This window comes from Cherax quadricarinatus, chromosome 59, assembly GCF_038502225.1.
Source record: "Cherax quadricarinatus isolate ZL_2023a chromosome 59, ASM3850222v1, whole genome shotgun sequence".
In the NCBI taxonomy this organism is placed as follows: Eukaryota; Metazoa; Arthropoda; class Malacostraca; order Decapoda; family Parastacidae; genus Cherax; species Cherax quadricarinatus.
Window position 1 is genome coordinate 7605928 of NC_091350.1, and position 27201 is coordinate 7633128.

Sequence of the window (27201 nt, forward strand, 5' to 3'; positions counted from 1 at the left end):
CGCTGAGACAACTATAACATTCAACTAGATACTCTGCGCTGAGACAACTATAACATTCAACTAGATACTCTGCTCTGAGACAACTACAACATTCAACTAGATACTCTGCGCTGAGACAACTATAACATTCAACTAGATACTCTGCGCTGAGACAACTACAACATTCAAGTAGATACTCTGCGCTGAGACAACTATAACATTCAACTAGATACTCTGCGCTGAGACAACTACAACATTCAACTAGATACTCTGCGCTGAGACAACTATAACATTCAACTAGATACTCTGCGCTGAGACAACTACAACATTCAACTAGATACTCTGCTCTGAGACAACTATAACATTCAACTAGATACTCTGCGCTGAGACAACTATAACATTCAACTAGATACTGCGCTGAGACAACTATAACATTCAACTAGATACTCTGCGCTGAGACAACTATAACATTCAACTAGATACTGCGCTGAGACAACTATAACATTCAACTAGATACTGCGCTGAGACAACTATAACATTCAACTAGATACTGCGCTGAGACAACTATAACATTCAACTAGATACTCTGCGCTGAGACAACTATAACATTCAACTAGATACTGCGCTGAGACAACTATAACATTCAACTAGATACTGCGCTGAGACAACTATAACATTCAACTAGATACTCTGCACTGAGACAACTATAACATTCAACTAGATACTCTGCGCTGAGACAACTATAACATTCAACTAGATACTGCGCTGAGACAACTATAACATTCAACTAGATACTCTGCGCTGAGACAACTATAACATTCAAGTAGATACTCTGCGCTGAGACAACTATAACATTCAGCTAGATACTGCGCTGAGACAACTATAACATCCAACTAGATACTCTGCACTGAGACAACTATAACATTCAACTAGATACTCTGCGCTGAGACAACTATAACATTCAACTAGATACTGCGCTGAGACAACTATAACATTCAACTAGATACTATGTGCTGAGACAACTATAACATTCAACTAGATACTGCGCTGAGACAACTACAACATTCAACTAGATACTGCGCTGAGACAACTATAACATTCAACTAGATACTCTGCGCTGAGACAACTATAACATTCAACTAGATACTGCACTGAGACAACTACAACATTCAACTAGATACTGCGCTGAGACAACTACAACATTCAACTAGATACTGCGCTGAGACAACTATAATATTCAGCTAGATACTGCGCTGAGACAACTATAACATTCAACTAGATACTGCGCTGAGACAACTACAACATTCAACTAGATACTGCGCTGAGACAACTATAACATTCTACTAGATACTGCGCTGAGACAACTATAATATTCAGCTAGATACTGCGCTGAGACAACTATAACATTCAACTAGATACTGCGCTGAGACAACTACAACATTCAACTAGATACTGCGCTGAGACAACTATAACATTCAACTAGATACTGCGCTGAGACAACTATAACATTCAACTAGATACTGCGCTGAGACAACTATAATATTCAGCTAGATACTGTGCTGAGACAACTATAACATTCAACTAGATACTGCGCTGAGACAACTATAACATTCAACTAGATACTGCGCTGAGACAACTACAACATTCAACTAGATACTGCGCTGAGACAACTATAACATTCAACTAGATACTGCGCTGAGACAACTATAATATTCAGCTAGATACTGCGCTGAGACAACTATAACATTCAACTAGATACTGCGCTGAGACAACTACAACATTCAACTAGATACTGCGCTGAGACAAGTATAACATTCAACTAGATACTCTGCGCTGAGACAGCTATAACATTCAACTAGATACTGCGCTGAGACAATAACATTCAACTAGATACTGCGCTGAGACAACTATAACATTCAACTAGATACTCTGCGCTGAGACAACTATAACATTCAACTAGATACTGCGCTGAGACAACTATAACATTCAACTAGATACTGCGCTGAGACACCTATAACATTCAACTAGATACTGCGCTGAGACAACTATAACATTCAACTAGATACTCTGCGCTGAGACAACTATAACATTCAACTAGATACTCTGCGCTGAGACAACTATAACATTCAACTAGATACTGCGCTGAGACAACTATAACATTCAACTAGATACTATGTGCTGAGACAACTATAACATTCAACTAGATACTGCGCTGAGACAACTACAACATTCAACTAGATACTGCGCTGAGACAACTATAACATTCAACTAGATACTCTGCGCTGAGACAACTATAACATTCAACTAGATACTCTGCGCTGAGACAACTACAACATTCAACTAGATACTGCGCTGAGACAACTATAACATTCAACTAGATACTGCGCTGAGACAACTACAACATTCAACTAGATACTGCGCTGAGACAACTATAACATTCAACTAGATACTGCGCTGAGACAACTACAACATTCAACTAGATACTGCGCTGAGACAACTATAACATTCATCTAGATACTGCGCTGAGACAACTATAACATTCAACTAGATACTGCGCTGAGACAACTATAATATTCAGCTAGATACTGCGCTGAGACAACTATAACATTCAACTAGATACTGCGCTGAGACAACTATAACATTCAACTAGATACTGTGCTGAGACAACTACAACATTCAACTAGATACTGCGCTGAGACAACTATAACATTCAACTAGATACTGCGCTGAGACAACTATAATATTCAGCTAGATACTGCGCTGAGACAACTATAACATTCAACTAGATACTCTGCGCTGAGACAACTACAACATTCAACTAGATACTGCGCTGAGACAACTATAACATTCAACTAGATACTGCGCTGAGACAACTACAACATTCAACTAGATACTGCGCTGAGACAACTATAACATTCAACTAGATACTCTTCGCTGAGACAACTATAACATTCAACTAGATACTGCGCTGAGACAATAACATTCAACTAGATACTGCGCTGAGACAACTATAACATTCAACTAGATACTCTGCGCTGAGACAACTATAACATTCAACTAGATACTGCGCTGAGACAACTATAACATTCAACTAGATACTGCGCTGAGACAACTATAACATTCAACTAGATACTGCGCTGAGACAACTGTAACATTCAACTAGATACTGCGCTGAGACAACTATAACATTCAACTAGATACTGCGCTGAGACACCTATAACATTCAACTAGATACTGCGCTGAGACAACTATAACATTCAAGTAGATACTCTGCGCTGAGACAACTATAACATTCAACTAGATACTCTGCACTGAGACAACTACAACATTCAACTAGATACTGCGCTGAGACAACTACAACATTCAACTAGATACTGCGCTGAGACAACTATAACATTCAACTAGATACTGCGCTGAGACAACTATAACATTCAACTAGATACTCTGCGCTGAGACAACTATAACATTCAACTAGATACTCTGCTCTGAGACAACTACAACATTCAACTAGATACTCTGCGCTGAGACAACTATAACATTCAACTAGATACTGCGCTGAGACAACTATAACATTCAACTAGATACTCTGCGCTGAGACAACTACAACATTCAACTAGATACTGCGCTGAGACAACTATAACATTCATCTAGATACTCTGCGCTGAGACAACTACAACATTCAACTAGATACTGCGCTGAGACAACTATAACATTCAACTAGATACTGCGCTGAGACAACTACAACATTCAACTAGATACTGCGCTGAGACAACTATAATATTCAGCTAGATACTGCGCTGAGACAACTATAACATTCAACTAGATACTGCGCTGAGACAACTATAACATTCAACTAGATACTGCGCTGAGACAACTATAACATTCAACTAGATACTGCGCTGAGACAACTATAACATTCAACTAGATACTGCGCTGAGACAACTACAACATTCAACTAGATACTCTGCGCTGAGACAACTATAACATTCAACTAGATACTCTGCGCTGAGACAAGTATAACATTCAACTAGATACTGCGCTGAGACAACTACAACATTCAACTAGATACTGCGCTGAGACAACTATAACATTCAACTAGATACTGCGCTGAGACAACTACAACATTCAACTAGATACTGCGCTGAGACAACTACAACATTCAACTAGATTCTGCGCTGAGACAACTACAACATTCAACTAGATACTGCGCTGAGACAACTATAACATTCAACTAGATACTGCGCTGAGACAACCACAACATTCAACTAGATACTGCGCTGAGACAACTATAACATTCAACTAGATACTGCGCTGAGACAACTACAACATTCAACTAGATACTCTGCGCTGAGACAACTATAACATTCAACTAGATACTGCGCTGAGACAACTATAACATTCAACTAGATACTCTGCGCTGAGACAACTATAACATTCAACTAGATACTGCGCTGAGACAACTACAACATTCAACTAGATACTGCGCTGAGACAACTATAACATTCAACTAGATACTCTGCGCTGAGACAACTATAACATTCAACTAGATACTGCGCTGAGACAACTATAACATTCAACTAGATACTGCGCTGAGACAACTATAACATTCAACTAGATACTGCGCTGAGACTACAACATTTAACTAGATACTCTGCGCTGAGACAAATTAAAATGTACTTATCCCTGATATTTGTTCAGTAACTGTGGAGAAATTTTCTCCCAGGGAGAGAAACCCCCCTCTGAGGGGCGGTGATCCCTCTCGAGGGAACTGAGACTCCTCTCGAGGGTTTAAGTTAATGTGTAAACCTCTGTTAATTTCTTTACAAGAAAATTAACGTGAAGAGCTTGAGGAAGCTGTGTTGACAACGACCCAGTCAAGTTACCAGTAGTGGTAGAGGCACGTGGTTAGTGTCCCGTAGCACCGTTGGTAGCGCACTCAGCTCACACATTGAGGTCCGTGGTTCGATCGCTAGTACGGGTGGAATCATTAAGACATCTGCTGTCCCTGTTCACCTAGCAGTAACATATGTACCTGGGTGTTAATCGACTGGTGTGGGTCGCATCCTGGGGGGACAATATTGACCTAATTTTCCGGAAATGCTCTGCATAACAAGAGGCTTTCTATATAGTAGTATGTCATTGATGTCAGCTAAGACTGTATAAATTGTATTATGTACTTGTAGAAATGAAGATAATTATTATTATTATACATAGCAGTGGTGAACATTAACTTGAGTAGTGAAGAGAGAAGCAATGATAATTAAGTAGAAGTAGTTGTAACCCAGACCTTAAATATACTTCAGTCTCTCCTGTAAATTCCATCACCAGTTCTGTGTTATCATTAAATCAGTGGTATAATATTGTGAAGTTGATGAACAGACCACATGTTGTTGCTTCAGTACTGTCAGAGACGGTCCCAGGACCACCAAGCTTTATCACTCTAACAACAACAAAATTGTACTCCAGGTAATTATACACCACATAAGAAAAGAACATGAAAAAAATAACCATATTAAAAAAACCGGTATTGGAGAACTGCAGCAGGTAGACAAGTCACCTCTCTCTACCTTATAATAATAATAATAATAATAATAATAATAATAATAATAATAATAATAATAATAATATAATAATAATAATAATGCAAGATATACAGGCCTACCTGACATCAGTGATATACTACTATATAGAAAGCCATAAATAAATAACAAAAAGGCACAATACCGTGACTGGAACGATACACAAATAACCCGCACATAAAAGACAGAAGCTCACGACGACGTTTCGGTCCGACTTGGACCATTGACAAAGTCACACTAACAGAGGAGGAGGAGGACGGCTATATATAGGCAGGAAGAGGTGGAGGTAGTAGTAGTGGTAGTAGTAGTAGTAGTAGTAGTACAAGAATTGTATATAATACCGACAGGATGAAATGACACATGCACAACACCCGGGCATCCCCACTGATGAAATTAGACACATGTGCGGCGTCTGGTTGTCTTTGTTGTGGACGTTTCGCCATCCAGTGGCTGGCTGGATGGCGAAACGTCTACGGTGGGGATGCCCGGGTGTTGTGCATGTGTCATTTCATCCTGTCGGTATTATATACAATTCTTGTACTACTACTACTACTACTACTACCACTACTACTACCTCCACCTCTTCCTGCCTATATATAGCCGTCCTCCTCCTCCTCTGTTAGTGTGACTTTGTCAATGGTCCAAGTCGGACCGAAACGTCGTCGTGAGCTTGTCTTTTATGTGCGGGTTATTTGTGTATATAGAAAGCCCCTTGTTATGCAGAGCGTTACGGGCAGATTAGGTCAGTTTTGTCCCCAGGACGCGACACACACCAGTCCATTAACACCCAAGTACCTATTTTACTAACATATGAACAGGGATAGTAGGTGTCTTAAGGAAACACGTCTTAATGTTTTCCATCCGTACCGAGGATTAAACCACGGACTTCAGTGTGTGAACTGAGTGCGTTAGCAATCAAACTATGGGAATAATGCTGTATACTAACAGTCTCCTTTAAGGCAGATGAAACTGCCTTACGTACAGAGAACATTCATTGCTCTTTTAATTTCAGTCAGGCACCTGAATTACCGTGAATGCTTTAGAGGCTAGAATGGGCCAGATCAACCAGTCTCTGATGGATATGTGGGCCAGCAGGCCGAAAGCAGCACCAGCCTGATTGAGCAGGCAAGCATCAAACAAACGTGGCCCGTGGCCATGCTCTGGGAGTAGGAAAACTTTCGAAATCCATCGGAACAGTACTCCTAGGAACGTAGGGAAGAAAGATGCATCATAATTTACACCTGGAATATTCTGAAACCTGCACACTCAAATTACTCCATTTGAAAGCGAGAGACTCAACATATGGTACAGATAACCATACTTTCAACTCCTGCATCTTTCCAAATCCTCTACAACTTCATTGTTAAATACTGGTTCACCTTATGAGCCTGACTTTTTTCTAGTAGGCCCCGCTCAGGCCTCTCGGTTGCTGTCCTAATTGACCAGGCTGTTGGTGCCAGCATGCAGCTGGCACCAACACCCTGGTCAGGTCAGACTAACGTATGCACTACAGCCCGGCTGATTAAAACCTAACTTGAGGAACTTATCAAGTTTATTCAGGGAGGGTGTTGATGAGTCTTGGTCCCCACACACTTATTGAGTTGTCTTTCCGTGTATTCATCAAGCCCGTGCTTTTAACTAGTCATTTTGCACCGTGATTGAAGGTAATGAAAAACTCAGTGACATACACGGAATCTTTGGCCCTTATTTGGTCTTATATCAAGGCCTTATAACGTTCCGGTCCAAGTAGGACCGAAACATTGTCGTAGGTTCTCTCTCTGTGTGCGAGTTATTTGTGTATGGTTCCACTGACGGTATTGTGCCCTTTTGTTCTTCGAGGTGTTAGTCGTCAGTAAGTTTGCGTTGAAGTATAATAATAGTTTGGTGTTTGAGGACCCTGGTGAATAGAGAAGTGACGCTGTAACTAGTGAACTTCTTGTTCCTCACATTAATGTCTCTAATCGTGGCCACAACGTTCCCTGAGTGTGTGAGGTAGGTAGGACTGACGTCTCTCAACATCTTGGAGAGGTGGTTGGAGAGTACTGCAAGCTGGTGTGGGGCACTACTCATACTTGAAGTGATGAGTCTAAGTGCTATCCTTGGCTTGTGTGTCTTAGGGAGATCGTATAAGCAGGCCAGTCTCGGGTTCCCAGGAAGTAGATGAAGCAAGTTTCTTGCTCTACTTGTACACTTGAGTATCTGTGTAGACAGTGCACCTACCCAGTATGTTTCCCGTGGCTCCCGCTTGGGGAGTTGCTGGCCTACGGTTGGTTTCTTAAAGCACTCTGTATCCAGTTTGGAAAGAAAAAAATAAAATATATCAACCCCCAGGTCGAAGAGTGGTTAGTGTGTACCCCTGTTTTGCAGACGGTCCCAGTCTTAGGTTCTAGACCAGGTCTCCTGGTTCATGGACTGATGACCAAGGCCACACGCAACCCAACGTGCGTCGCAACGCATTCCGACTAATTAGGAACTGACTCCAAGGCAACTTTCATTCTTACCTTGGTATCGGCCACCAAGGATGATACGAAGCTTTGACTTGTGTTGTTATCTGTGTCTGCCATGACCATGAAAGACAGTAAAGACGCCACGACACTGCCTCCACCTACTGATTTTGTATTTTTTTTTTTACTTTGCTACGGCTAGATTTTCCTTTGTTTACCACCATGATTTGTGTTATATTCGTCAAATATATATATATATATATATATATATATATATATATATATATATATATATATATATATATATATATATATATATATACTTTTTCCTACTTTTCCAGTTGTACGTATTGACTCATTGACCTTATTTTATTTTATGACTTATTAACATCGTGTCTTATGACTTTAATAACATTGTGTCTTATGACTTTTAACATTGTGGTCTTATGACTTATTAACATTGTGGTCTTTGACTTATTAACATTAGGGTCCTTGGCAATATAAACACAAATGCAGTATAATGTGATCCTTTATTGACTACGTTTCGCCCACACAGTGGGCTTTTTCAAGTCACAAACAGTTCTGTTTGTGACTTGAAAAAGCCCACTGTGTGGGCGAAACGTAGTCAATAAAGGATCACATTATACTGCATTTGTGTTTATATTGCCATTGTGTCGGTATTTTATACCATTTATTTCCATTAGGGTCCTTAACTAATGTTGGATCTTTGGCGTATTTCCATTTTAATCTTCAGATTCTTCCCCAGGATGCGACCCACAGCAGTTGACTAACACCCAGGTACCTACTTACTGCTAGGTGAACAGGGACAGCAGGTGTAAGGTGACCTTCCCATACACTTCGTCCCACACGAGAATCGAACGTTGGTTCCTTGGGAAGTGTTTATTGTTTATGTATTGAGTATCTACTAACAATTTATGGCAGTGCATGTTTTTTGTTTGGGGAGGGGGGAGGGGTCATGTATTATAAATTGATATTATTAAAAAGTTTTTGTGTTTCAGGCATATCTGGTTCATGGTCTGACGGTGTTGGGTCTGGGTGGAGTGTGTGGACGTCTCGGGGTTCGAACGTGGTGCTGGAGTGTGCCCTGGCTACCACCATCCCTGCCCATGACTGGCTCAACGTCACATGGCTTCGTAACAACGTCTCTGTGCTCGACCGCCGTCACCTGCTCACCCAGGCGGGGCACCTCAATATCACCAAGGTGAGACACGTCGTTACCCAGTCATCGCAATTCATTACGATATCACCACACGTTATTACCCAATCACCACCTTATTACCCAGTTGTGTAGTACTCAAGGGAGTCTTCAGATGCTGACAAATCACTGGGGCTTATTAACTGTCTTATTAGTTTAGATAAGTTTAGATATAGAAAGGATATAGGAAAGTATTGGTTTGGAAATAGGGTAGTTGATGAGTGGAACAGTCTGCCTAGTAGGGTGATTGAAGCTAAAACCTTGGGTGCTTTCAAATATAGGTTGGATAAATACATGAGGGGGTTGGATTTGAGTGGGACTTGCACGTGAGTTAGTGAATTTATCAGAGCTTATTGTTAGGGTAGAACTAAAGTGGGTTGGATTTGTGAAGGACTTGCCCAGTATGGGCCAACAGGCCTGCTGCAGTGTTCCTCCTTTCTTATGTTCTTATGTATTACTTATTTGGAGAAAGAAGTACTTATTAGATAAAGGGAAAGCGAATAATCAAGGATTATTGGTGTATTATTGCATTCACAACTTGTATACAAATAAGCCACTATCTAAGAGCAAACTTTAAATGACTTTCCACGGTATAGGTGAGACTTGAATTCACGGCAAGTGGGTTCAAGCCCCACCCATACCGTGGTTTGTTTGCAATTGTTTTATAACGATTTAAATGACTTTGGTTCATATGATCGGTTAGTTCACTGTGCACTCACAGCTCATCCAGTGAGGGGTAGCACAAACAGGATTACATTGGTCACAGTGGGTCTTTGTCAGACCCGTTACCTGAAGGTTTCTTGACGATTGCGGGGGTGGTGATACCAATAGTCCGATTCCAGACCAAACCTAGTTGACGGCCTAATCATAAAGGCTGTTTGGCGGCAGTCGCACCCAGTCCAACATATCGTTGGGGTCAACGCCCACCGACCCAGTCCTAGACCAGAGCTTCTTGTGGATCAAGGCCTGATCAACCAGGCCGTTATGCTGGCAGTACACAGCCAGTGTACGAACCACAGCCCGATTAGTTAGGCATTAATCAGACTAAATATTGACATGTGAAATGGAATTTTCATGGAGAAGACCCAAAACTCATCATCACCAAAATTTCTGACATAACCTAATGAACAGTACTCATCCTACTTTCTCTTTCTTATATCCCACATAGAGAGGAACAATAATAACAACATATCCTTTGCAGACGATATTAGAATTTGTATGAGAGTACCAATGAGTGTACTGCTCTTTTTCAAGTTTTTGAACCTGCTTAATCAAGTTGCAGGCTGGTGCTGCATGCTCTAAGATGGGCCTGAGTTAAGTTATATACAGAATTATACAAGATTGGTATATGCGACTCTGTTGAGATTCCTGAAGGCTGTTGTGATATTTGCTAGCCTCACATGTACCCTTCATGGGATATATTAGATGTGATACTCCTAGATCCTTCATTTTTTTACAGTAATGTAATGAGGCTTTTGTGTTTCAGATTGTCCACCGTCGGTCAGGTACTAGTGACGAGGGGGAGTACAGGTGCCTGGTCACTACTCGCATGGGGGTCATCACAGGCCCTCCCATCAAACTCCGGTTAGCCAGTAAGTATACCGCACACACCACTCACTGCACTGACGTATCAGAGGTAGTGTAAAATAAACCCAGTAAAAAAATATCATAGGCACTTACTGGAGAAATAGGTACAGGGAAAAAGATACAGAATTTACCCAGTGAAGAGCAAGGATGTAACAGGCATAATTAGAGTAGTGTCAACATCTGTGGTCCATGACTCTTCAGCTTTCTAGCAACAGAAGTAAAAAGAATTACTGGAACAACGTTAGATGCTTTCAAGAGGAAACTGTATCAAACCATGCAAAAAATGCAGTATTATCCAGATTGTAATGGCTGTGTAGGCCTGTGGACTGTAACTGACATCAGCCTGATTGATCAGGCGGTTACCTATGAAGTATGGGTCTAAGCCAGTGTAACAGATGAGATCAATGTCTGACAGTCATCATGCAGTAGCTGTCATACTGCTTCCAGAATAATGGACTTTATTTCAGTAAAAATAAGAAGCAGTCATTAACACTTCACTAAGAGAGGTTACAACTAACCCACACTCTGTAGATGGAACCTGAAGTTCATTACCTTTGTTACTTGCCATGATTGTGACCAGATCTACCTGGAGTTCATTACCTTTGTAACTAGTTCAGCTATCATAACTTTGGGGTCCAGTCCCTGGACCCATTATGTACCTCTGTAATCTTTTGACTACTGCCCACAAGATGGGTATGGGGTGCATAATAACATATTAAACTAAACTAACTGTAGATGAAGGTGCACACAGTGTTGTCTCACTCCTGACTTACACATTTTTTTTTTTGGAGGGGAGGGGGGTGTTAGGCCATAAAATTGATGGCAAGAAATGGGAAGGGAAGGATTTGGGAAGGAGAGAGTAATGAGAGAGATTGTGGATAGACAGGAAGAGAGAGTTAAGAAAGTTTAAGTGGCCTTGATCACTTTGGGTTGGTTTTAAGTGAAGGATTTTTGTCGCACAGTGATGAATGTTGTTTTCTGTACAGTAATTGGGAAATGTCATATTGGCAACTATGTCCACCACCATTTTCCAGGTCTCCCTCCCAATAATCCCTAGCCAAGTTAACCCTGTCTAGACTAGCTAGGTGGCCCCTTAACCCCATATTGCCCACAGTACAAAAATCAGGGACATTAACTGCATTGATATTCAAATGTTGTGCTCCCTATATGCCATATTTTTTGGCATATAAGGCACACAACAGAAGAAGCATAATGGTAAATCAGTAATTATATTCAAGAGTTAATTACCCTCTTACTTTATAAAAAGCATAACCTAAAGCCTACCTTTAATCCTGACCTTGAGCATATAAGGCACAGGCTGATTTTCCAAGTCTTTTTGTGGGAAAAAGGCGCATCTTATTTGCCGGAAAATACAGTAAGTTGTTTTGTGGTTACTTGTTCCAAGCTCTTCATTGAACTCAAGTTTTTAACCAGGGTTTACATGTTTGCCAGAAAAATATCCAGCAGGCCATTTCTTCTAATTGGTTCTGTCACAAACTATTTTAGAAATCAGTCATGGATTATGAGAAGTCAATCATCATTTAACTGTGAGAGGTCATGTATTGTTAGTTACTCCCATGTGGGGAAATAATGAACAAAACTCTCATTTTGAAAGAACATATTTTTCTAAATAGTACTACATGCATTTTTTGTACAATGCCAGCACTTTAAAGGAGGGGTTTGGGATATTGGCAGTTTGGAGGGGTATGTTATATATGCTTCTAAACTGTTGTATCTGGGTGCCTCTGCAAAGACAGTGATTATGTGTGAGTGAGGTGAAAATGTTGAATGATGTTGAAAGTATTTTCTTTTTGGGGATTTTCTTTCTTTTTGGGTCACCCTGCATCAGTGGGAGATGGCGGTCTTATTGGAAAAAAAAACAATTCTAGAAGTGAGGAGGTGGTAGGCAGCTCAAGCAGTTGAGCTGACTGCCAGCCACTTTTAAATCATTGTTACACTTAAATTCTATATCCATACAAATTTTTAGTTTTCATTGTTCTTCCAGAGAATTCAAACCTGTAAATTTATAGTTGTAGGTAGTAGGTTGGTAGACAGCAACCACCCAGGGAGGTACTACCGTCCTGCCAAGTGAGTGTAAAACGAAAGCCTGTAATTGTTTTACATGATGGTAGGATTGCTGGTGTCTTTTGTCTGTCTCATAAATATGCAAGATTACAGGTACGTCTTGCTACTTCTACTTACACTTAGGTCACACTATACACACATGTACAAGCATATATATACACATCCTTCTGGGTTTTCTGCCATTTTCTTTCTAGTTCTTGTTCTTGTTTATTTCCTCTTATCTCCATGGGGAAGTGGAACAGAATTCTTCCTCCGTAAGCCATGTGTGTTGTAAGAGGCAACTAAAATGCCAGGGGCAAGGGGCTAGTAACCCCTTCTCCTGTATATATTACTAAATGTAAAAGGAGAAACTTTCGTTTTTCCTTTTGGGCCACCCTGCCTCGGTGGGATACGGCTGGTGTGTTGAAAGAAAGAAAGAAGAAATTTACAGTTCTCAAATCTGCTCCTAAAACACAACAACACTCATCAAAAATTATATTGAACAAGCCACATTACAATACACCCAAGATTTCTCAAGTAAGCCACACAGTTGTTGGTCAGGTCCTCTCAACCTCCTTGAGGTTCCTGGCTTATTTACAATGGGGGCCTTAGGATGCTTAATAACTCTTACATGAAAAGAGGCTGTAGGTGTAATGTGACTTGTCCATATGTTTTGTCCTGCCTGAGAATCAAACAAAGGTTCTTTTGCTTGTGCTTACTGTTTACATTGTTTTATACATTGTGTTTGCACAAACAATTTGTAATAGTGCATAATTTTTCATATGTACATATTGTAATTAGAGATTGCTATAATATTTTTGTATTTCAGGCATATCTGGTTCATGGTCTGATGGTGTTGGATCGGAGTGGACTGTGTGGGCAGCGAGGGGTTCGAATGTGGTGCTGGAGTGTGCCCTGGCTACCACCATTCCTGCCACTGACTGGTTCAATGTCACATGGCTACGTAACAATGTCTCTGTGCTCGACCGCCGTCACTTGCTCACCCAGGCGGGGCACCTCAACATCACCAAGGTGAGATACCTCGTTACCCAATCACCACACTATTACCCAATCACCATGCCAAATTACACAGCTAACACACCTCATTACCTAGTTGCCACAAATTATTACCCAATCTCTTTACCATATTGCCTACTCGCCACACCTTCCTACACTAAATAAAATAAAGAACTGCCACAGGGAAAAGATCTGTTCTTTAAGGATCCTTCCGGTATTTGACATAGACATAAATCATAGCAGTGCATTACCCTTTGCAGATATTAAAATTTACAGGAAAGTGGCATCTAAGGATTACACAGCAAATCTCCCAGCTGATACACAAAGGGATCTCTCAGTGAGCAGAGAGAGAGAGGTAATGAAGCTGGAAAATGTACAGAGGTTGCATATTGCCCACCAAGAATCAGTGAAACATCTAAACTATTGTTGTCTTTGGAATGGAGAAGAGAGAGATACAGTACTTGATAATAATACAGTATTTACATATAACATACTTGAGGGCATGGTTCCTAACCTGTGCACTGTTATAGCGACTTACTGAAGTAAAAATTGTAGGATAAAATGTGGAATAAATGCAGTGAAGAACAGGGAGGCCATGGGTACAGTTAGAGAGCACTGCATTAATGTCTGTGGGCCAAGATTCTTCGACATATGAATGATATGACCAAAACAAAGAAGTTTTGAAGAAGCTAGTCAGCCTTCTTCTAGAAGTGCTGGATCAGCCAGGTTGTGATGGCTATGTGGGCCTGAGCATTGCTAACACAGTCTGGGTGACCAAGAGGTAAACAGGGAAGCTAGCCTCAGTCTGGACTTTGGGGTAGAGGAGTCTTCAAGCTGGTGACAGACAAGTTAATACAGGCAAATATAATTTTCAATGAGGACAAATTTCAGTTACTGTATTTCACAGTGGAAAAGTTAATGAATTAAAAATGGGAATGTGATATAAAATAAATTCAAACCAACTCGCAGCCAGGTCATGGTGCCTGTTGGACTGTGTGCTGCTAGCATCATCAGCCAGATTGATCAAGTAATCAGCAAGGAGGTCTGGTCTGGGACTGGGTTGCAAAGACAATGACCACATGCAAATTATAGGTAGGTAAATTTACCTACATGTGGTCAGCCTGTAGTTGATTCTCAAACACACGACCTGCTGATATTATCCTTTTAAGTTCCCAACATTACTTTTCTGCTTTGTTGAATGATAGTATTTTGTATTCCATTCCAGTTTTTTATTTTTCACTTTTTTTTTTTTTTTGAGTAACTTAAATTTGTCCTCATTGAGTATCAAAGACCCCATTGGAAATAAGTCACTTTGTCTGACTCTTTTCTTGGGTTATCCCAGGTAATCTACACATATGCTGTTATGCATGATAATTTAACCATATTTATGTGTACCTGTACCTGAATAACTTACTAATTGTGCAGTTTTCTGTGTCCCACAGCAAAACCTGGTTTATATCAGCTTCATTTGTTGCATCAATGTATTCTTTTCTTATACAGATTCTAACCATGTTTGTAAGTGATGATACAATGCAGTACTATTATTATTGTCTATGATGGGTATAAACATGGTGTGGTGATACCGATAAAATGTGGAAAAAGACACTGTGTGCTGTTCAGGATATTTATTAGAGGAAGCATTTCTCCTGAGTGGCTTCTGCTATCCTAATTAGGACTGAAGAAGCCATTTTCTTCTAAATAAATGTCCTGAACTGTACATAAGTGTCTTTTTTCCACATAAAATTAAGAGATGTACTTGAGATATAGAGCTTTGTCTCTTTGCTTCCCATTTGATAGAAATTAAAAAATTATTTGCTCACTATCTAGTTATTCTTTTTGCACACCTTTTTTTTGTGCTATTATTGTATACTGTTGAAGTCTTCTGCAAGGTTTGTGTATCTGGAGATTACCCAAAAAGTGTTTCAGGGGTCAGTGCCCCCCACGGCTTGGTTCCAGATTAAGCTTCCCAGTGGATGGCATGATCAACCAGGTTGTTGCTGCTATCTGTACACTGTCAAATGTATGTACTACAGCTTGGCTGATCAGGAACCAACTTGAGGAACTTGCTAAATTCTCTCTTGAAAACATCAAAACATCTAGGGATCTTGTTACTAATGTCTTTTATGTATGAAGGGAAATTGTTGAAGTCTTTGACTTCTTTACACACATGAAGTTACCTCTTAGAGTGCTCATTACACTTCATGCTTTTTATTGTGGTATTTCAAACTGACTGTCAGGCTTCTTGCTTTTGTAGGGAGGGATTTTGTGTGCAGAATTAGTACCACTACCCTGTAGAATTTTCCAGTGAAGGTTGTCTGTACATTATCAAGATATGCAGTTTCACTTGCCTTAAATGGGGCTGATAAAGTAGAGAATTCAGCTTGTCTTCCAATGCATCCAAGACCATGTAGTAATACTCCATGTAGTAATACTGGTCACAGACCGGGCCGCGGGGGCGTTGACCCCCGGAACTCTCTCCAGGTAAACTCCAGGTAATTGCGGGAGGCAGGAATGACATGCTCTAAATCCACATTGCCCTGGATTGTGCAGTTATTGAAATTCCATGTGTTATGCAAATTACTGAATTCACAATATGAGTTTGTATTCAGAGAATGACTTATCAATCTACTGATCAATGACCCAAATGAGTTTTATTTGAATGAGACTCAGAACACAGCCATCATCTCAACAGTTTCTGATCATCTGTAAGTGGTATACAATGCTGACACATTGATAAGTAGGACACATGAGCAACACTAGGAGGCTTTAGTTAATTTAATGTTTTACCTGCACAGCAGAGTTCATCAGGCTACCTCTCTACTTCATCTACCAACACTGATGTGTCCAGGAGCATGATTCATCTCTGTAATTCAACAGATGAAGCTTGCAGAGCAGGCAAAACATTTCAACAATAACGATTCCTGTTGTGCATGTGTTTTTCCATAATTTTTGATGTAGCCTTATTCACAGTTTATTTATAAAAAGTCATGGACAGCATGCATATGCATTCTGCCCTGGACTCAGACTTATGGAATTCTATCATCAAAAATTGCAAGAAACCAGTATCTTGGCTTTTTAGCATTCATTTGAGGAGTCTGGACAAAGTTGTCATCCCACTGTTATTAACCCTTTGAGGGTCGACAGGCCCTCTCCGAAACTCGTTCTCAGGGTCGGCCAAATTTAAAAAAAAAAAAAAAAATTTTCTCTTATGAAAAGATAGAGAATCTTTTCCCGATCATAAAGACACCAAAAGTTTGAAATTTGATAGAAATCGTACTGAATTATGCTCTCGCAAAGTTAGCGGTCTCGGCGATGTTTACGCATCGGCGATTTTGCCCACTTTGAGCCCCATTTTCGACCAATTTCACTGTACTAGTCGACAAAAAACATGAATATTTCGCTAGAACTCCATTTTTTCTATCGAATGGGTGCAAGAAACCACTCATTTATGAAATTCAACTATCCAGTACAGTGGTCAGAATTTAGCAATTTTGCCAATTTCACACAAATTTCAAAAGATGCCAATTTCCGAATAGGGTCCAGAATAAACAAGAAAGACATTCCTGGCACTAAAATGACATTTCCTCTGGTCATTAGTCACGTCTCAAGGCCCCTCTTATATTCTTTTGCTTTCCACTTTGAATTTTTATTTTCACAAAAAATATAAGATTTACTTTTATGCAGACTACTGCATTAGTGTAAAAAATGGTATAAATATTATTGGTGCACTTGTGAAAGAATATTAGACTCACCAGTTGACGTGTATTGCACGCTTGGCACGATTTGTTTACTTTTGAAGTTTGGTAAAAATCGAACATTTCTGCTACTTTGAGCTCAATTTCAAGGCACCTTTCTTTGTAAAACCAGTCAAAATCATCTCAATTTCTGTAATATGTCTTCCATTCTATAAAATGAGACCAAGAAAACTAGAATACAACAATAAATACCATACGAAAATACACTGCAAAGTCGCTGATTTATTAAAAAAAATGGTCAAAGTTTTTTTTTTCTCATTATGCACTGTGTGCTGCAGGATTTTTTTTAGACTGTGCACACTGACCACATAGACCCATTCTTTCATATGAAGGCCTACCAGCTTTCTCCCACTAGATTTGAGGCCGCTAGAATTTATGAGTACTAGTACGTCAAAAACCCCTACGCGTAAGACGTACTAGTACGACGAAAACCCTCAAAGGGTTAAAAAACTCTAATATTGCTCCACTTCACAAAGTTGGCAGTAAAGCAGTTGCAAAAACCTATGAACCATTATTGTTACCTTTGCACATCAAAATCTTTGAATGGGTCCTAAGAAGTGTGATTGCCAATTACATAGAATAATAATAATTACTCTTCTGCCTTTCACAATTGCTAGACTATTACAACATGGTTCTGGAAGATGAGGTAAATTCTGTGGTGGAAACTGATTTTGCAAAAGCCTTCGACAAGTGTGACTACGGTATGACAGCGCATAAAATGCATGCACAAGGAATAGCTGGAAAAGTAGGCAGGTGGATATTTAATTTCTTAATAAATAAAACCCAGAGAATAGCAGTTCTTCATCTTCACTTGTAGAGGACGTGTACCCCATCCCCCCCCCTCTCTCTTTCATCTTGTCTCCTTTTTTCTCACTAATGTGTCTTGAGCATACTGTACTCATCCTCTCAAGACACTGGTTAAAATTCATATTACTCATATTATCTTGCCAGCCTATTTTATTAAGGTCATGATTTATTTAATCCTAGTTATTCTGTTGATGAAGTTGAATTCTTGAAAATGTTTTCTTGAGTGCTTTTGTTGGGCTGCCCAAGGTAAGTGTGTATACAAGTCTGAACGTTAGTTAGGTTGTGGTCAGTTTGCTGTGTTTGACACCATTATGTTCTGTACCAGATTCTCATTTTGGTGTTAGGGAGGGATGTGAGATTAAAAGATGAGAAATTTGATACACCAGGAGCAAGGGGCTAGTAATCACTTTTCCTGTATATATTACTAAATGTATGAAAAAGAAGAAAGGCTTTCACTTCTTTTTTGGGTCACCGTGCCTCAATTAGAGATGGCCGATGTGTTAAAAAAAAAATTGATGCAAAGTGGGAGTTGTCATTGTTGCTTTTTGCCAATGACTGGGCTCTTGTGAGAGAGTCCTGAAGAGAAGTTACAAAGGCTGGTGCAGGAATTTATGATGGTATGTTATTAAACAAAGGAAATTAAAGGTGAACATAGGAAAGAGCAAGGTGATGAGAACAACAAAAAATGTAGATAGTGAAAGCTTGACTTATCAGGTTGGAGGAAAGAAGTATTGAGTAAGTAAATTTTTTTTTTAACGTGTCAGCTGCCGTCCACCGAGGCAGGGTGACCCAAAAAGAAAGAAAAAGCTTTCATCATTGTTCAAAACTTTCACCATCATTCATACATAATCACTGTCTTTGCAAAAGTACTCAGATAAGACAGTTTAGATGTCACTCCAAATAGCCAGTATCCCTAACCCCTCCTTTAAAGTGCAGGCATTGTACTTCCCACCTCCAGGACTTGAGTCTGGCTAACCAGTTTCCCTAAATCCCTTCATAAAATATTATCCTGCTCACACTCCAACAGCTTGTCAGGTCCCAAAAACTATTCATCTCCATTCATATAACCACATAATTTGAAAGTGGACTTGTCAGTATATGGGTCTGTAAAAGATGAGTGAACCATGGAATTGAGGAGGGACAAACAGGCGAGTGGTGCATTGAGGCATCTGTGGTGCTTAGAGAACTATTCATGGAAGTAAAAAAGGGGAATGTACCAGAGTTGTGGTACCAACACTGTATATGGGTGTGAAGTATGGGTTTCAAATGTTGCAGCAAGGAGGAGACTGGAGGCAGTGTAGATGTGTTGTTTGAGAGGAATGTGTGGCATGAACATTATACAGAGAATTTGGAGCTTGAAGATTAGAAGGTGTAAGGTTACCATAAAGTATTATTTAAAGGTCTGAGGAGGAGTTGTTGAGGTGGTTTGGGCATTTACACAGGATGGAGTAAAATAGGATAATTAGAAGGGTGTATAAATTTGGGGTGTAGGGAAGGAGGGGTGGGGGTCATCCTAGGAAGGATTGTGTGAACGTGTTAGACGAGAGTGGAAGCAAGGGTTTTTTATGTTTTAACATGCTGTTGGAGTATAAGTTAGGTATCATTTATGAAGGGATTCAGAGAAAAACTGGTTAGCTGAACTTGAATCCTGAAGGTGGGAAATAAAGTGCCTGCACTCTGAAGGAAAGGTAAGGATGTTGCATTTCAGAGGGCCATCAGAACTGGTGTCATTATGCTTCTGGCAACACACCAACCCTCTTTCCATGAGAAACACCTGGGGTTAAAAAAAAATAAGAGCTCTGGTATTTTTTAATTAACTTGGTTACACTATGTGCTGACTTGAGGTAATTTTATTACTCTTGATAATTTGTTTTTACAAGATTGTTTATCTGACAAGCCTACTGGGATGTTCCCTACCGCATCTGCTGTACTCTTCTATTGTTAATGTCCTAACTTGGAATCACTAAACAAGTCAGGAAGATGACAAGATGGATAATGAGAACTTTCAAGACAAGGAAAATGGTGCCAGTGGTGACACTTCAAATTGCTTGTGCTCTCTTGTATGGAATATTACTCGGTGCTGACATCCCTATTCAGGGCAGGAGAAGTATTAGAGCTGGAACAGATACAGAGATCATTTGCAGCCTGCACAGAGCCAATAAAGCCTTTCAGTTACTGGGAACACCTTAAATTCTTCAATATGTACTCAGTGGAACAGAGGAGAGATACATGATAATATATACCTGGAAAGTAGCCCAGGGCTGGGTTCTGGGCTCTGGGAGTAGAAAAGTTCTTGGAACTTAACAAAAGTATATCAAAGGTAAGGTAACCAGATATTTCTTCAATGGCATGGACAGGGTGGTTTTTGCAGGGTGGGGCAGGGTGGGTGGTATGGATGGGGAGCAGCATATGTCACAACATTACCATACATATGAGGTCATATTGTCACCGGTCTGGCAACCACCCCCTATTAACCCCACACACCATTATCCCTACCCATGCCCCTCCTTGTTTCCTTTCCTATTAACCCCACTCAATCTGTACAACCCAAACCAATGCAGTGTTAGAACTGAACAATCATGCCTGTCACAATTGCTGAACCACTGTGACAGAATTATAGAGGCATTGGAAGAAAGCCAAAATGCAGAGGTAATACACAGATTTTACACAGGCATTTGACATATGCAACCATGGAGTGATTGCTTACAAAATGAGGGCCATGGGCATAACAGGGAAGGTAGGCAGATGAATTTAAGTTTCTAACACACATAACACAATAAGTAATAGTAAATAGAGCAAAATCCAGCATCAATGAGGTAAAAATTTCAGTGCCCAAGGCACTGTCCTGGCACCTCTGCTATTTCTTATTCTCATAGCAGACAGATAAAAATACCCATCAAAGTTTTGTATCACAATTTGCATCTCGATGACACTAAAATAAGCATGAAAGTCACCTCAATAGAAGATACTGAAAATTTTCAGGAAGCTTTGGAGAGCAACATGATATTCAGTGGTGATAAGCTCCAGCTGCTTAGGTATGGAAAGAATTAAGAACTCAAAAGGGACATTATGTATAGAACTCAAGAGGATCATCAAATAGAACAAAAGGAACACGTGAAAGACCTGGGAGTAATTATGTTAGCTGACATTTCTTTCAAAGAACAACAAGCCCAATGTTATGACAGCCAGAAAGATGATGGGGTGAATAATGAGAACTATCAAAATGAGAAATGGTAACAGTGGTGACAGTTTTCAAATCACTTGTGCTCTCCCGTTTAGAATATTGCTCAGTGTTGATATTCCTGTTCAGGGCAGGAAAGATATAGGAGTTGTAACAAATACAGAGCTCATTTATGACTGGCATAGAGCCATTAAAGTGTTTAAATTATTTGGGATTGCCTTAAAGTCCTAATTTTGTAGTCAGTGGAGCAGAGGAGAGAGAAAGATACATGATATGTTCCTGAAAAGTATCAGAGGATCTGGTCCTAAACCTGCACACTGCCATAAAATCATACTGGAATGAGAGAGATTGGAGGAAGTGTAAAATAAACTCATTGAAAAGCAGGGGTGCGGGGGACACAATAAGAGAACATTGTTCCAACATCCGAGGGCTCAGATTATTCAATATCTTACCAGAAACACTGCTGGGACAAATGTAGAAGTCTTCAGGAGGAAACTGGACAAGTATCTTTATGAATATACCGGCAAGAGGGCCACCACCAGCAACAGACCCTCTCCCATTTTCCTTCCCATCACCCCCCTCCTCCCATTACCCATGCTCCATTTTCCCTTACCTCCACTACTCCACTCCTCTCACCCACCCTCCCTTTGTACATACCTCTTCCCATTAAAGAGAGATTGTGTTAGTACCAGGAAGTATAAAAGAATGATAAGAATGTATGACCACCTAGAAGTCATGTTAGACTGCAGACAGCCAGTGCTTGGCTCTGTATGGATGATATATCTTTAATGGGTTTCAAGAGTCCGAAACAATGTTTACAGCTTTTACAGATACCCATATTAAATAATGACAACCAGATATAATACCCGGAACAATCATATTTAACAACTGGATATATTCACTAACAATGATGATCTGATACGAAATGTCACCATATCAAAAACAATATACTCAGATCACAACATAATCGAGGTTCAGACATGTATGCGCGCATTCACCAAATTCAACTTCAATAACAAGAACATAAAGTGGGACCAAGTAAACCAAGTCCTAAATGATATAAGCTGGGAAGATAAACTAAGCAACACAAACCCCAACTTATGCCTAGAACAGATTAACTCTCTGGCACTTGATGTATGCTCAAGGCTTACTCCTTTAAGAAAAAGGAGGAGTAGATGTAAAATAGAAAGAGACAGGCGCTTCATTTACAGGCGACGGAAAAGAATAACAGAGCAGCTAAAAGAGGTCAATATATCTGAAATGCGTAGGGAGACACAGGTCAGAGAAATAGCAAACATCGAACTTAAGCTAAAGGAATCTTATAGGAGTCAGGAATCGCGGAAAGAACTAAAAGCCATAAATGAAATTGAAAGAAACCCACAGTATTTCTTTTCTTATGCCAAATCAAAGTCGAGAACAACATCCAGTATTGGACCCCTACTTAAACAAGATGGGTCTTACACAGATGACAGCAAGGAAATGAGTGAGCTACTCAAATCCCAATATGACTCAGTTTTTAGCAAGCCACTAACCAGACTGAGAATCGAAGATCAAAATTAATTTTTTATGGGAGAGCCACGGAATTTGGTTAACACAAGCCTATCTGATGTTATCCTGATGCTAAATTTCTTCGAACAAGCGATAAATGACATGCCCATGCACTCTGCCCCAGGGCCAGACTCATGGAACTCCGTGTTCATCAAGAACTGCAAGAAGCCCCTATCACGAGCTTTTACCATCCTATGGAGAGGGAGCATGGACACGGGGGTCGTCCCACAGTTACTATAAACAACAGACATAGCCCCGCTCCACAAAGGGGGCAGTAAAGCAATAGCAAAGAACTACAGACCGATAGCACTAACATCCCATATCATAAAACTCTTTGAAAGGGTCCTAAGAAGCAAGATCGCCACCCATCTAGAAACCCATCAGTTACACAACCCAGGGCAACATGGGTTTAGAACAGGTCGCTCCTGTCTGTCTCAACTATTGGATCACTACGACAAGGTCCTTGATGCACTAGAAGACAAAAAGAATGCAGATGTAATATATACAGACTTTGCAAAAGCCTTCGACAAGTGTGACCATGGTGTAATAGCGCACAAAATGCGTGTTAAAGGAATAACAGGAAAAGTTGGTAGATGGATCTATAATTTCTTCACAAACAGAACACACAGAGTAGTAGTCAACAGAGTAAAGTCTGAGGCGGCTACGGTGAAAAGCTCTCTTCCACAAGGCACAGTACTCGCTCGCATCTTGTTCCTCATCCTCATATCTAACATAGACAAGGATGTCAGCCACAGCACCGTGTCTTCTTTTGCAGATGACACCCGAATCTGCATGACAGTGTCTTCCATTGCAGACACTGCAAGGCTCCAGGCGGACATCAACCAAATCTTTCAGTGGGCTGCAGAAAACAATATGAAGTTAAACGATGAGAAATTTCAATTACTCAGATATGGTAAACATGAGGAAATTAAAACTTCATCAGAGTACAAAAATTCCTTCCACAAAATAGAACGAAAAACCAACGTCAAAGACCTGGGAGTGATCATGTCGGAGGATCTCACCTTCAAGGACCATAACATTGTATCAATCGCAGCTTCTAGAAAAATAACAGGATGGATAATGAGAACCTTCAAAACTAGGGATGCCAAGCCCATGATGACACTCTTCAGGTCACTTGTTCTATCTAGGCTGGAATATTGCTGCACACTAACAGCACCTTTCAAGGCAGGTGAAATTGCTGACCTAGAAAATTTACAGAGAACCTTCACAGCGCGCATAACGGAGATAAAACACCTCAATTACTGGGAGCGCTTGAATTTCCTGAACCTGTACTCCCTGGAACGCAGGCGGGAGAGATACATGATTATATACACCTGGAAAATCCTAGAGGGACTAGTACCGAACTTGCACACGAAAATCACTCACAATGAAAGCAAAAGACTCGGCAGACGATGCAACATCCCACCAATGAAAAGCAGGGGTGTCACTAGCACGTTAAGAGACAATACAATAAGTGCCAGGGGCCCGAGACTGTTCAACTGCCTCCCAGCTTACATAAGGGGGATTACCAATAGACCCCAGGTACCTAAAGTCGGTACCTGACCAGCCGGGGTGTGGCTCGTACGTTGGATTGCGTGCAGCTAGCAGTAACAGCCTGGTTGATCGGGCACTGATCCACCAGGAGGCCTGTTCACAGACCGGGCCGCGGGTGCGTTGGCCCCCGGAACTCTCTCCAGGTAAACTTCAGGTAATACCAGGGAACAATCATCTTTAACAACCAGATATAATACCAAGGAACAATAATATTTAACAACCAGATATAATACCAAGGAACAATAATATTTAACAACCAGATATAATACCAGGGAACAATAATATTTAACAACCAGATATAATACCAAGGAACAATAATATTTAACAACCAGATATAATACCAGGGAACAATCATCTTTAACAACCAGATATAATACCAAGGAACAATAATATTTAACAACAAGATATAATACCAAGGAACAATAATATTTAACAACAAGATATAATACCAAGGAACAATAATATTTAACAACCAGATATAATACCAGGGAACAATCATCTTTAACAACTGGATATAATACCAGGGAACAATCATCTTTAACAACTGGATATAATACCAGGGAACAATAATATTTAACAACAAGATATAATACCAAGGAACAATAATATTTAACAACCAGATATAATACCAGGGAACAGTCATATTTAACAACTGGATATAATACCAGGGAACAATAATATTTAACAACCAGATATAATACCAGGGAACAGTCATATTTAACAACTGGATATAATACCAGGGAACAGTCATATTTAACAACTGGATATAATACCAGGGAACAGTCATATTTAACAACCAGATATAATACCAGGGAACAGTCATATTTAACAACTGGATATAATACCAGGGAACAGTCATATTTAACAACTGGATATAATACCAGGGAACAATAATATTTAACAACCAGATATAATACCAGGGAACAGTCATATTTAACAACTGGATATAATACCAGGGAACAATAATATTTAACAACCAGATATAATACCAGGGAACAGTCATATTTAACAACTGGATATAATACCAGGGAACAGTCATATTTAACAACTGGATATAATACCAGGGAACAGTCATATTTAACAACTGGATATAATACCAGGGAACAATAATATTTAACAACCAGATATAATACCAGGGAACAATCATATTTAACAACCGGATATAATACCAGGGAACAATAATATTTAACAACCAGATATAATACCAGGGAACAATCATATTTAACAACTGGATGTAATACCAGGGAACAATCATCTTTAACAACCAGATATAATACCATGGAACAATCATATTTAACAGACGGATGTAATACCAGGGAACAATCATATGTAACAGCCGGATGTAATACCAGGGAAAAATCATATTTAACAGCCGGATGTAATACCAGGGAACAATCATATTTAACAGCCGGATGTAATACCAGGGAACAATCATATTTAACAGCTGGATGTAATACCAGGGAATAATCATATTTAACAGCTGGATGTAATACCAGGGAACAATCATATTTAACAGCTGGATGTAATACCAGGGAACAATCATATTTAACAGCTGGATGTAATACCAGGGAACAATCATATTTAACAGCTGGATGTAATACCAGGGAACAATCATATTTAACAGCTGGATGTAATACCAGGGAACAATCATATTTAACAGCTGGATGTAATACCAGGGAACAGTCATATTTAACAGCTGGATGTAATACCAGGGAACAATCATATTTAACAGCTGGATGTAATACCAGGGAACAATCATATTTAACAGCTGGATGTAATACCAGGGAACAATCATATTTAACAGCTGGATGTAATACCAGGGAACAATCATATTTAACAGCTGGATGTAATACCAGGGAACAATCATATTTAACAGCTGGATGTAATACCAGGGAACAGTCATATTTAACAGCTGGATGTAATACCAGGGAACAATCATATTTAACAGCTGGATGTAATACCAGGGAACAATCATATTTAACAGCTGGATGTAATACCAGGGAACAATCATATTTAACAGCTGGATGTAATACCAGGGAACAGTCATATTTAACAGCTGGATGTAATACCAGGGAACAATCATATTTAACAGCTGGATGTAATACCAGGGAACAATCATATTTAACAGCTGGATGTAATACCAGGGAACAATCATATTTAACCGGATATAATACCAGGGAACAATCATATTTAACAACCGGATATAAAACGAGTGTGTGGGTGTAAACGAGTGTGTGGGTGTAAACGAGTGTGTGGGTGTAAGCGAGTGTGTGGGTGTAAACTAGTGTGGGTGCAAACTAGTGTGCGGATGTAAACGAGTGTGTGGGTGTAAGCGAGTGTGTGGGTGTAAGCGAGTGTGTGGGTGTAAGCGAGTGTGTGGGTATAAACGAGTGTGGGTATAAACGAGTGTGGGTGTAAACGAGTGTGTGTGTGTAAACGAGTGTGGGTGTAAACGAGTGTGTGGGTGTAA

At 39.9% G+C, this 27201-nt stretch overlaps 1 protein-coding gene across 2 annotated transcripts in view; it reads left to right on the forward strand.

Moving 5' to 3' along the window:
* Nucleotides 1–27201, forward strand: part of LOC128698710 (protogenin) — an 865689-nt gene that overhangs the window by 599510 nt on the left and 238978 nt on the right. Inside the window, exons 3-5 of one of the 2 annotated variants that reach the window (XM_070097691.1) lie at nt 9022–9224; nt 10705–10810; nt 13699–13901. In XM_070097691.1, coding sequence (XP_069953792.1) covers nt 9022–9224; nt 10705–10810; nt 13699–13901 — 512 coding nt within the window. Of the gene's footprint in view, nt 1–9021; nt 9225–10028; nt 10532–10704; nt 10811–13698; nt 13902–27201 lie in introns of those variants that run through there. The other variant, XM_070097692.1, reaches the window with a different exon arrangement.